The following is a 12,083-nucleotide window of genomic DNA, read 5'->3' on the forward strand; positions in this document are numbered from 1 at the left end:
TATCCACGAGTGGATACACAAGCTTACAGTTTGTTAATCACTGCAGCAGGTGGCTCGATCTCCGGCTGGATTCAGATCTCCACTATTATAAGCACCTAATTATTCGTTCTAATCCGAGTGCGTTTGCCGCTTCCGGCTGCTGGTGGCCCCGAAAACTCAATTTGAAAACCGGGACCCCACAGTCAGCGTCCCATCGCCCGAGCGCACCGTACGAAACAAATCGCAGCACCGGCTCCATTAATCCAGTGATGGTCACCTCTTCAGCAAAGGGACATCTTCGGCTTCCCACCCCGCATTTCGCCAAGCCCAAGCGCCACCGCCGCTCAGGCCCAGCCCGCATGGACCCCACCGACCAGTCGCCGGAGGAGGTGTACTCCGTGTGGGCCCTCCCGCCGGAGCCCGTCCGAGACCGCCTCCGCGGCCTCATGGCCGGCCTCCGCGCCGCGCACGGCGGCCCGCCCTTCGAGCCGCACGCCACCGTCGTCGGCGCCGTGCGCATGCGCCGCCCCGCCGCAATCCAGGCCCTCCGCGCCGCCGCGGCGGCCGCCGACGTCGCCCCCTACACCGCCCGCGTCACCGGCGTCGCCCGCGGCGACTTCTTCTACCAGTGCGTGTACCTCCTCCTCGAGCCCACCCCCGAGGTCAGCCCCCTAGCTTTAATCCCTCCTCTGTTCCTTCCCCAAGCGCGAATCGAGAGGTCGATGCGTTCTGCGAGGTGTTGTTTGCACGACGTTTCGATTATTTGCTCTGTACTTCTGCTTATGTCAAGTTATCTGAATGTTGCAGGTGATCCACACAAGCGACCACTTCTGCGCTCACTTTGGGTTTCAGAGATCAACCCGTGAGTGCAGTACCAGACTACCTGTATTTTGATCCTGAAACATTGACAAGTTGATGACAATCGATTCATGTTTTAATTACACGATTGCAGCATACATGCCACATGTCAGCCTCCTGTATGGGGATCTAACAGACGAGGAGAAGGAAGCAGCAAGGAAGAAGGTAGAGGAAATGGACAGTGAACTATCTGGACTGCAGTTTGAGATCTCTGAGCTCGCACTTTATCGAACGGATACTGAGGATAAAAGCTTGGAGTCCTGGGAACTGGTGGAGGTATGCCACCTTGGGAAGAAGTGATCGATTCCTCCCGATGATATGCTTCTGCTGTAAGTTGTGACTGCTCTTGGGGTCTTGTAATATTATGTTTTCACTTTTAAGTGTTTGATGTAATGATGTGAATGTCCGGCACCCCTGTTGCTTTGAATAAGGAATAATGTGAACATTGGACCTACCTTGGGCTTTACCTTGCCACTTGTGGGCTTTATTACAAAGTTGACCAATATTGCCTTTCGTCTAAAATATTTTGGGCTTACTTTCCAAAATAACTTTGATGATTTACAGTGTGTTGATTTATTCAGTAGAACCTATTAAAATGAAAAGCAGGTGCTGAGTAGAAACTAGTTGAGCTTAACTAATAATATTGTAAAAGTCCGAGTTTATCTTTTGTACTCCCTCAAGAATACTTTCCATGATCAGGTGATTAACTAATGATTGAGATATATTCCATCAAGCTTATCATAGCTGAAGATACATATAATGCTGCATATTTAGATGATACAAGACATTCTATATACTGCACATTATTTGTGGTACAACACTACAGTACAGCATATAATGGTCTTTACTCTGTACTATCTAATCTCTACTCCCCTTGAGAACTTTCTGGCCTAAACCTTCTTCCGCCAGATCCACCTTCCCTTTGACAGTTGAAATATGAGGCAGCCACAATGTTGAGGTGGTACTGCCGTGCAAAGTTTCTGCAGCTGAAATTGTGTCGCACATCTGGTGCAAAAACTGTTCCCCTGCCTAGTTGCTGGAACAGCACAAATACCATCCGGTGAATACCAGATCTGGGTTCTGGTCTTTCATAAACTACAAGCTCTTGGCCTGCGAGAGCACCCTAGTATTAATTAGTTTAGAATTTAAAGAGTAATTCAACTTGGTGGAAACATTTAGTCATTTATCTGCGATGTGGTCTACTTTGTTCAGTTCTAGGCAAAAAGGAGTCTTCTAATATAATCTGCTGTATATGTATAGGGAGTGTACCATAAAACTCTTCAAAACCAGTATAAGATTGAATGATATTAATTGATTGCATGAATTTTGTGTTTGTACATATGCAAAATAAATCAAGTATAAATAGTAGATAGAAAAAGGAAATTCTTAAGTACACACTGCTTTAAGAGTTCTTTCTTCTTTAGGCTGTACATACAAATGTCATTTTACCCTGTTTAGATTTATTCTTTGTCATGGTTTAAGATATCTTGGTGTTAATGATGGACTATATTGGAATTAGCTTGTATCGAGTCGTTTGAGGGAAAGAACTTAACATGACCTGATTTATGCATCTGCAAAATTCAGCTAAAACCAAAAATAACATTGAACAAATTGTTATGCATGACATCATACCGAAGCTGCCACTAGTTGTTCCAGGGATGTCGGACACCATCCTACACAGGAGTGGAGATATATCATAATCAGATCCTATTAAATAGGAAGCATATATCAAAAGTTTCGGGGGCAGAAAACAGATGGGTGGAGGTTTGGGATCGTATTGGCGAGAATAAGAACATGTTGCATTTGATTTACCAGTGCAAGTACTCCCTTAGTGATGGGTGACTTGGGCTTGGGGCGTCTGGATCCACCAATATCTTTTGAAGTCAAAGACAAACTCAAACAAGTTAACATATGATCCATTTGAGCTTGCTAGGAGTAAATTAATCATCTATGAGACATTTTTCTTCTATGGAATTCCTTCACAATTATACTAACAAATCACATAAAAGAGTGAAATAACCAAAGGATTTGCATATATTGTCCACTACTAGAGTTAGAAGCTTACCAGGGTATAGAGGACTCTCATGTCACTGCCACCGATATCAACTCGTGGCTTGCTTACAATTGCAGATGGTCTTAGCTCAGCACCTGCCAGAACTAGCCTATTGTTGTAGGCTATCCTGAGCGGAACAGTTGATGTAAATGGATCAAGCACATCTTGTAAAACATGAGCCACAACCAATGGATCCGCTGCCGACATATACTGGAGGAGGACTACCAATTAATAGCCTTGTCCTTGTCTGCTATTGTGTTAACCTAGCTCTCTAGAGACCTGAAACAAACTGTGTCTATGTATGAACTACTTGCACGAACTACTTGTATTGCGCGATGAGGGTTGTCTTATTCACCTTTCAAAAGTTTTGATACTAGCGTCATGTTCTGTGTCACCTGTATACACGTAACGTCTTTGATATTCGTCGATTAGATCCTGAACTTTATGGAGTAGTCGGGCCGTAGATATTTCGACATGCATGCTTAAGCCATCCGATCATTAGCATGGCTGTGGTATACTGGAACAAGCTTGTGAATTGTGGGCGATAGTTAGTGCATTCCTTAGATCACAACCTCTATGGAAATAATGGGTACCATATTTCTGAACCTAATTAACAATGTAGTGAAGCTAAACATGTAGTTGTACTTTACGTACTTAGGTTCTTCATTTCAACTGCATGCTTAGTGGTATTAAGTACTTCCCCTTGTACTTTTTTGAGATATCTGCTGATGTTGTTTTCTTGTTGGCATGTAACACATTTGCACAACATTAGAAGATGTTTTCCCTTCTGAAAACTCATATTCCTTATAGCTTAGGGCCATTATTTTATTCAAATTCAGGGATTGCATAAAATGGACTAGTAGAAATGAGAAACATATGCTTGCAACCCACTTAATCGCAAGCATTACTGTTGTTTACAAAGTGGATTTTTTCTACTGTGACCTGCCAAGTTGCAACGCTACTCTATGTTGGAACAGGGTCATCACTTCTGTTTATGCGAAAAGTGAGCTGCATGCATCTTCTTGAAGCCATTGTTATGTTCTTTGTTCTGTGCAACTTTTAGCTAAGATCTAAGGTAGTTTATAGACTAGCACTAGCCTAATCATTGCATATCTTCATTGTGTTGCTGATATTGCTTATTTAAGGCAATCTGCTTTTGTGTTGGCTTTAGTTTTAACCGTGCGTTAGTAGTTATCCAGCCCAGCAGGCCATCGTGTGTTTTAGGTTTTTTTTGCCAGTTCTCTACAATACAATTCTGTTATATTCTTTTTTCTAGTGGAACCATTCAGTTTTATTCGATAGGCTCGCCTATCCATACATAAGGATGCAAGTTTGGGCTGATTGGGCCAACGCAACAACCCATCCAGCTATTTGCTATGTGCACAAAGTAAACTATTGGTTAGGTACCTGCAGAATTATCAGCTAAGTAGAAGTATACCATTAGTTGGATAAAACAGCCCATGGGTCCATCCACTTGCTGACTTGCATCCCTACAGGACTATACCACAAGTTCTGAAGCGGATATTATTTGTATGACATATGGAAAGTTTTATAGAAACTTTACAAAGTTGACTGCGACGCGCTTTCATTTGATGACAAGGATTCTATTTACTGCTCTGAGATAGCAAAGTAGAATCCACTTACTGCTCTACGATAACAAAGTAAAATCCACTTGTTCCTTTTTCACGGGGGGGGGGGGGGGGGGGGGGGACACAGGGAAGAGCTTTTTTTATTCAAAGAAATTTTATAGGGTCTCTGGGGGATTTTGACCTTTAGGAAAAAAAAACTACATTGGCCATTTGATTCGCAGGAATGAAATCCTTCGGAAATTTTTCTTAGGCTTCATTTCCACTCTATTTGTTTTTCCTGTGTTTTCAAACATTATTTTTTTTATCCAAATTCCCATAGTTTTCATATCCTATAGAATTCAAGAGGGCATGCCACTCAAATCATATGTCTTTCCTATTCCTACGTTTATGAGGCCCCACAAGCAGGCTGACATATACCCATTGTACTTGTATATGCCCTTGTGGGCTTGTGGCTTTAGTGGTTGCCTATACAGGCAAAATATCTGGTTTGATACTTCGATGCTCAGACCAAAGAAGATCTGTGTTCCTTACATATCCTCGGTGACTCAAACATAAAAGGAGGAGCACGCATCTCTTTTGTCAAGATAACAATGTTCCCTCCCCAGAAGTAAGATTGAATAGAAAAATGTTTTGAATATTCCTTTCATCTTTTTGACAATATTCACCTTTTGGTGTGAAGCTAGCTTTGTTAATTTGTACATTTTGCTGGCTCAACTTTGATCCTTTACTTGTTTAGCGAATAAAGAAAAATCATATTGATCTATGACCATCTCGAAATTACGTAAGTAATGTCATTTTTTTGTATTGCTTATTATGTCCAATTGTGTGTGACTAGCCGGATATTTGTCTAGTGAGGGCGAAAGATTGCAAATTAGGTCATTGTCTGTCAATTTTCCATGGAGATCCGGGGGCATTCCACGTGGGTCTGGTTGCATGACATTGAAAAACAATCCATTCCTGACGCTTGGTTTACTAGATGAATCACTTGGGATAGGTTTGTTGTGTAACTTGGATGACCTACTTGATTGCTAGTTCCTTTTGGCTCTGTGCCTTCCCTGGTCCATGTCGGTCTGGTTGCATGACATTGAAAAACAATCCACTCCTGACACTTGGTTTACTAGATGAATGACTTTGGATAGGTTTGTTGCGTAACTTGGATGACCTACTTGATTGCTAGTTCCTTTTGGCTCTGTGCCTTTCCTGGTGATAGAGATCCAGAGATTTGATCTGTTTTGGCGGCCCTCTGTGCCGTCATGAGGAAGCTCAAAGTGCGTTCTTTAGGTCTTTCAGGCAGAATAACTCCCAGCTCAGGCTTTACTTTGAGTTTGGCATGTAAAGGATGCTGGTACTTTGTGTTGTTCCGTTATCTCAATTATAGTGGAATCCGGCCATCGCGGTCCTTTGACAAAAAGAGGAAAAATAAATGGTATCAGAATGATCTTCAGTTTCTCCCGATGGATGGGGCCTCAAAACTGAAGATGGTATGTCCAGCGCACTCTGTTTTCAGATGTATAATATGTGTGTTTCCGTTTGACACTCGGCCTTTCCTTTTTTGTGTATCTTTGGCTGGAGTAAGCCGGTGATGAAATACTTTGGGGGCCTTTTTTATTCAAAGGATTTTCATAGGAATTATGAAGGATTAGAATATTTAGGAATTTTTGCAGGGAAAGGTTGCGTACAATAGACCCAAAGTGGTCGGGCCCTTTCCTGGACCCTGCGCAAGCAGGAGCTACATGCACCGGGCTGCCCTGTTGGTCGTTTAATTTGTAGGATTGAATCATACAGAAATTTTTCCTAAAGATTCATTTGTACTGCATTTCATAGAAAATTTAGTGTCCACTCAAAGCTTTTGGAAAGAATACTTTATTTTAGTGTGAGACAATCAAACAAACCAAAGTCATGATGGATTCAAACGGACATGACATTGCAATCCTATGTTTATGCTTTCGCATTGCCCTTGATCTGTGAAGTTGGAAGGAACCTGTGTGAAGTGTGTTTGATCACTTTCCTTGTGCATGCCAGCCAGCATTGGGCTGGTGCTGGTGCATGCGTGAACTACTTGCATGGCGCAACTGGGGTTGTCTTATTCACTTTTAAAAAGTTTTGATACTAGCCTCATGTCATGTGTCACCTGTATACACCTAACGTCCTTGATATTTGTCGATTTGGTGTTGAACTTTATGGAATAGTCAGGCTGTAGATATTTCGGCATGCATGTTTAAGTCATCTGATTATTAGCATTGTTGTGGAATACTGGAACAAGCTTGTGAACTGTGGGCTATTTTGGCGCATTCCTTTGGTAGTAACCTCTTTGGACATGATACCGTTCTTCTGGACCTAACAATGTAGTGGTGCTGAACATATAGGTGTACTTAACGTGTTTAGGCGCTTCACTCCAACTGCACATTTAGTTATACTAAGTATACTTTTTTTTCTTGGTACTTTTTTGAGATATATTCTGATATTGTTTTGTTGTTGGCTTGTAATGCACTTACACAGCATTAACAGGTTTTTTTCCTTCTGAAAAAACTATGTTCCTTATATCTTAGGGTCATTATTCCATTCTAATTCAGGGATTACTGAAATGGACTGGTAGGAACAGGAAACATATGCTTGCAACCCACTTAATTGCATTCAGGGGCTAGAGCCTTGTCACGTTAATATTATTTACAGGGTGAATTGTTTCTATGGAGGGCCTGCCAAGTTGCAGCGATACTCTATGTTGGAACAGGGCCATCACTCTTTTGATATCACCGAAAAGGTGAGCTGCATGCATCTTTTTGAAGCCTTCGTTATGTTTTGTGCAAGTTTTAGCAGAGATCTAAGGTAGTTTATCTAGACTAGCTTAATCTTTTTTACTCTTACCGAAAAAGGCTTTCGCCCCGCTTTATATTATAAAGCATCTTGTTTACTCTTCACTGTGTTACTGTTATTATTTAACATATTCTAATAATCATTGCTCTTGTGTTGGCTTGATTTTTAACCTTGCCTTAAAAATAGTTATGCAGCGCTGCAGGCCATCATGTGTTTTAGTATTTTTGGCCAGTTTTCTGTACCATTCTATTTTATTCTTTGCTTTAATGGAACCCTTCAGTTTTATTCGATAGTCTAGCTTATCCATACATAAGGATGCAAGTTTAGGATGATTGGGCCAACCCAGCAACCCATTCAGTTATTTGCTATCTGCACAAAGTAAACCTATCAGTTGAGTAGAAGTATGGTTGCCTCAAAAAAAAGTTGAGTAGAAGTATATCATTAGTTAGATAAAACAGGCCGTGGAGCATGGATCCGTACGCACAATGCCTAAGCTACCTCCGGATATTATTGATATGGCATATGAAAAGTTCTGTAGAAAGTTGACTGCTACGTGTATTCACGTGATGATAAGGATTCTATTTACTGCGCTGCGATAGCAAAGTCGAATCCAGTTCGTCCTTCTTCACATGGGGAGTAAAATACGAATGTATACCTTCTTTACTTCACGATGTCCTTTATATCACCTAGAGACGTGACACAAAAGAGACACCACATACAGTAAGTTTCATCTGTAGTATACTTAATGATGTCTCTTTCACAGTTGATCATCTCTTGGCTAAGCGAAAGCTATACCCTCCATGCTAGAAAAACGTCTAGGAGACAATCAGGCTGACATAAGACCATTGTGCTCGTACATGTCCTCGTGGCTTTAGTGGTTTCCTATACTGGAAAAATATCTGGTTTGGCCATCTGATGCTCAGACCAAAAGGGCTGTGCTCCTTGCATATCCTCGGTGACTGAAGCACAAAAAGGAGAATCATCTCTTTTTGTCAAGATAACAATGTTCCCCAGAAGGCATAAGATTGAATAGGAAAACAATTTGAATATTCTCTTCCATCTTTTTAGTATCTTTATTGAGAGGGCAATATTCAGCTCTCTGTGTGAAGCTAGCAGTGCTAAGTTGTTAATTTTGCTAGTCCAACCTTGACCCTTTACTTGCTTAGTGAGAAGGGGGTAGTTGAGGGTGGCTATAAGGTTTGAAAATTAGGTTCCTATATACTACATAGATCATTGCTATATGCGTGTAATTTTCTCATGGAGATTGGGGCATTCGACGTGGGTATCATTACATGCCATGGATAAATAATTCATCCTGGCGGGATAGATCTGTTGTGCAACTTGGGTGCCCTACTTGATTGCTAGTTCCAGATTGAAGTGCCACCAATTTGCGTTCCTTTTGGTCCTGTTGTGCCTTTCCTGGTGATACAGATCCAGAGATGGTCTGTTTTGGCACCTTTGTGCGGTCCTGATGTTTAAAGTGTGTTTTGTAGGTCGAGCAGGGGGTAGCAGTAAGCGTGCCCTGGAAAGCTCCTCCTCCTAGCTTAGGCTTTACTTTCAGTTTGGCACGTAAAGGATGCTGGTATTTTTCTGTTAGTTCCGTCATCATCTCAATGATAGAGGAATCCGGCCGTCGCCTTCGATTGGCAAAGAGAGAGAAAATATGGATGCCCTATATCAGAATGATCATCAGTTTTTCCCGGTCGATGGAGGCCTCAACTGAAGATGATCCTTCCAGCGCACTCTGTTTTCAGATGTATAATATGTATGTTTTCGTTGGACACTCTGTCTTTCCTCTCTTTTTTGTGTGGATCTTTGGCTGCATTTCATAGAAAATTTAGCATCTAGTGGAAGCTCCTGAAAATTATACCCCTGCCTTTTTTGTACTGTGAGACGATCAAACAAACCAAAGTCTTCATGGAATCAAACGGACATGCCATTGCAGTCCTACGTTTATGTTTTGACTTTACTGCAAATCAAAGAGGCCCTTGCTTGATCTGTGAAGTTGAAAGGAACCAGTGTGATGTGTGATTGATCATTTTCCTTGTGGATGCCAGCCATAGAAGGGGGTATCGGAGGGGTGCTGGTGCATTATTGGTTGTTCTCCCCTATCCACGCACGTACATGGAAATGGAATAAAGGCGGCGTCGGGGATCCATCTAGTAAGTCCCCGTCCTCTGATTCTTGATGCGGATACGACGACTTTGAGTCGCTGCCACTCGCCGGATGGTCGGCGGAGGGGGCGTGCTGACGGCGACGCCCGGACTTTGACAGCTTTGTCTCCTCCCATCTCCTTTTCTTTGATGATCAGTAGTAGTTTTTTTTTAGCAAATGATGATCAGTAGATATCTCCTTTTTTTTCGAGGATCAGTAGACATCTCCTTTTTCTCCCGCGTGCCGAGCAACAACGAACAGTCCAGGAGCGGGTGGGCTGTTGGCAGTCCCCCTTTGTGGGCCGTGGCAATGCTAGTAGCTAGTGTATGGAAATTTTAATCAAGCTGAATTCAACAACAGATGGCCTGCCGACTGCGGAACTAGTTTCTGTAGCGGCATGGTTTTTATGGTGGTAGCGAAGGCAGCTAGCTAAAGGAGTGCAGGTGCAATCACCTGAGAGGACGGCCATATCTATCAGAGCTTTAGCAACAAACTACACAAGATCGCTCACTCCAAAATTGCCAATGAGGCCGAGGGATCATATGTGGAACAAACCTTCCTATGGCATGATGGAAGTTAAAGTCGATTCAACTTTTCATGCAGACACACTTTTGGGAGCAAGTGGAGCTGTTGTTCGAGATGACAAGGGAGATTTCATTGCTGCGGCTTCTTGGTTTATACCGCATGTTCGGGATGTTGATTCGGCTGAGCTCATGGCAATAAGGAATGGTATTTATCTTCAAGTATTGGATGCACTAAAGCAGGGTTAGAATCAGACTGCTTGTTTGCGGTGGAGACACTTCAGAGCATTGATGATTACATGGGGCCTGACAGTGATATCATAGCGGAGTGCAAGCAATTGTCCATCGACTTTCACAAACTTTTCTTCAAACATTGCTTCAGAGAAGCGAACCGGGTAGCAAATGAGTTAGCAAAACATTGCTTTAGTATAAGAGTTCCTGGTTCTTGGGATGATGTAATCCCGGACTTTATTTCTCATCTCCTTGTAAACGACATGAGCATTGTTTTAGGAATAAAGTCTAATTTATATAAAAAAAGATTATGCCAAGATTTCTTTTTTGGGTGTGTGAAAAGGATCCAGATCTATAGTAAAAGTTCATTGAAGTGAAAAACATCTACTCCTAGAGCATGCCGGATTTGACAAATCCGGCCCCTCAAACGCATGCAGACACGCCGGGCACTCCTCAAAAAATGCAATCCACATCTGCACACCTCAATTACCATATCTTAAATCCATACACGCTCATGCAACTACGTCGATGCACACGTGTTGTCCGGCTACTCCATCACACTACACTAAACATGCCATCGGACTACCAAAATTTGGCATGTTTGGCTATGGTGGAGTTCATCCACGGCTGCCCTTCCCCTTCTCGGCACCCTTGCCGTCCTTCCCACGGAAGTACCGGTCGAAGACGCGGTACGGATCAAGCCGGATCTGCTCGTCGCCTGAGCTGTCCTCGCCATCGTTGTGCTCCTTCGGTGGCAGTCCGACGATGGCACTGACCGCCCGATTCTATTCTCAGACAAGGGCGCGCGTCTCCCTTCGCTGTTGTTTCTTCACAATGCGGGCGCAGATGGCTTCCTCCTCTGTTCCTCCTCTGCGGCCGCCCGCGCCGCCGCCGTGATACGGGCCTTGGCGGCCCTTATCCTCTCTTCCCACGGCGGGCCGCCCGTTCCCGGTGTGACTCATAGTCTGCCCGACCGGTGATGGGGAAGGAGAGGTGTTCCGGTTGCCAGGACCGCGAGGATCCAGCACCAGAGGACCTGAGCACCCGGTGAGCCGACGCTAGGGCGTCGCGGTGGACGGATCCATCCATCAGCCGGGCGTTGTCCTCCCGCGAGCGGCGGAGTGCAATGCGGACTACCATTGCCTTCTCCAACCCACACGGAATGACACCCCAGTCGATGGATCCAGACTGATCGGAGTTTGATCCGCTGCCTGCCATAGCGGAGAAGGCTGAAAACCGCCTGAGGTGAGCTCGGGTGGTGGAGGGGAGTGGCTAGGGTTTGTTGGGGAACGTAGCAGAAATTCAAAATTTTCCTACGTGTCACCAAGATCTATCTATGGAGAAACCAGCAACGAGGGGAAGGAGAGTGCATCTACATACCCTTGTAGATCGCTAAGCGGAAGCGTTCAAGAGAACGGGGTTGAAGGAGTCGTACTCGTCGTGATCCAAATTACCGGAGATCCTAGTGCCGAACGGACGGCACCTCCGCGTTCAACACACGTACAGCCCGATGACGTCTCCCATGCCTTGATCCCGCAAGGTGAGAGGGAGAGGTTGAGGAAGACTCCATCCAGCAGCAGCACAACGGCGTGGTGGTGGTGGAGGAGCGTGGCAATCCTGCAGGGCTTCGCCAAGCACCTGCGGGAGAGGAGGAGGTGTCACGGGAGGGAGGGAGGCGCCAGGGCTTCAGGTATGGATGCCCTCCCTCCCCTCCACTATATATAGGGGCAAGGGAGAGGGGGGAGGCGCAGCCTTGCCCCTTCCTCCAAGGAAGGGGTGCGGCCAAGAGGGGGGGAGGAGTCCATCCTCCCCAAGGCACCTCGGAGGTGCCTTCCCCCTTGAGGACTCTTCCCTCCCCAAGTTTCCTTGGCGCATGGGCCTCTT

General features: G+C 44.3%; 2 protein-coding genes across 2 annotated transcripts; one reads left to right on the forward strand and one right to left on the reverse strand.

Annotated features, from left to right (window-relative positions):
* The first annotated feature begins 266 nt into the window (after positions 1-266).
* On the forward strand, positions 267-1,303 carry LOC123140216 (cyclic phosphodiesterase). Its single transcript, XM_044559902.1, has 3 exons — positions 267-641; positions 787-841; positions 932-1,303. Exons 1-3 carry the CDS (start codon positions 339-341, stop codon positions 1,135-1,137), a joined length of 564 nt encoding a protein of 187 aa, XP_044415837.1. The 5' UTR covers positions 267-338; the 3' UTR covers positions 1,138-1,303.
* Positions 1,304-1,659: 356 nt separating this feature from the next.
* Positions 1,660-3,174, reverse strand: LOC123140232 (protein RICE FLOWERING LOCUS T 1). The gene is made up of 4 exons (XM_044559903.1): positions 2,903-3,174; positions 2,650-2,711; positions 2,470-2,510; positions 1,660-1,947 (listed from the first exon to the last, which is right to left on the reverse strand). The coding sequence occupies exons 1-4, from the start codon at positions 3,095-3,097 to the stop codon at positions 1,703-1,705; spliced, it is 543 nt and encodes a 180-aa protein (XP_044415838.1). The 5' UTR covers positions 3,098-3,174; the 3' UTR covers positions 1,660-1,702.
* Positions 3,175-12,083: the final 8,909 nt, after the last annotated feature.

This window comes from Triticum aestivum, chromosome 1B (assembly GCF_018294505.1).
Source record: "Triticum aestivum cultivar Chinese Spring chromosome 1B, IWGSC CS RefSeq v2.1, whole genome shotgun sequence".
Taxonomy (NCBI): domain Eukaryota; kingdom Viridiplantae; phylum Streptophyta; class Magnoliopsida; order Poales; family Poaceae; genus Triticum; species Triticum aestivum.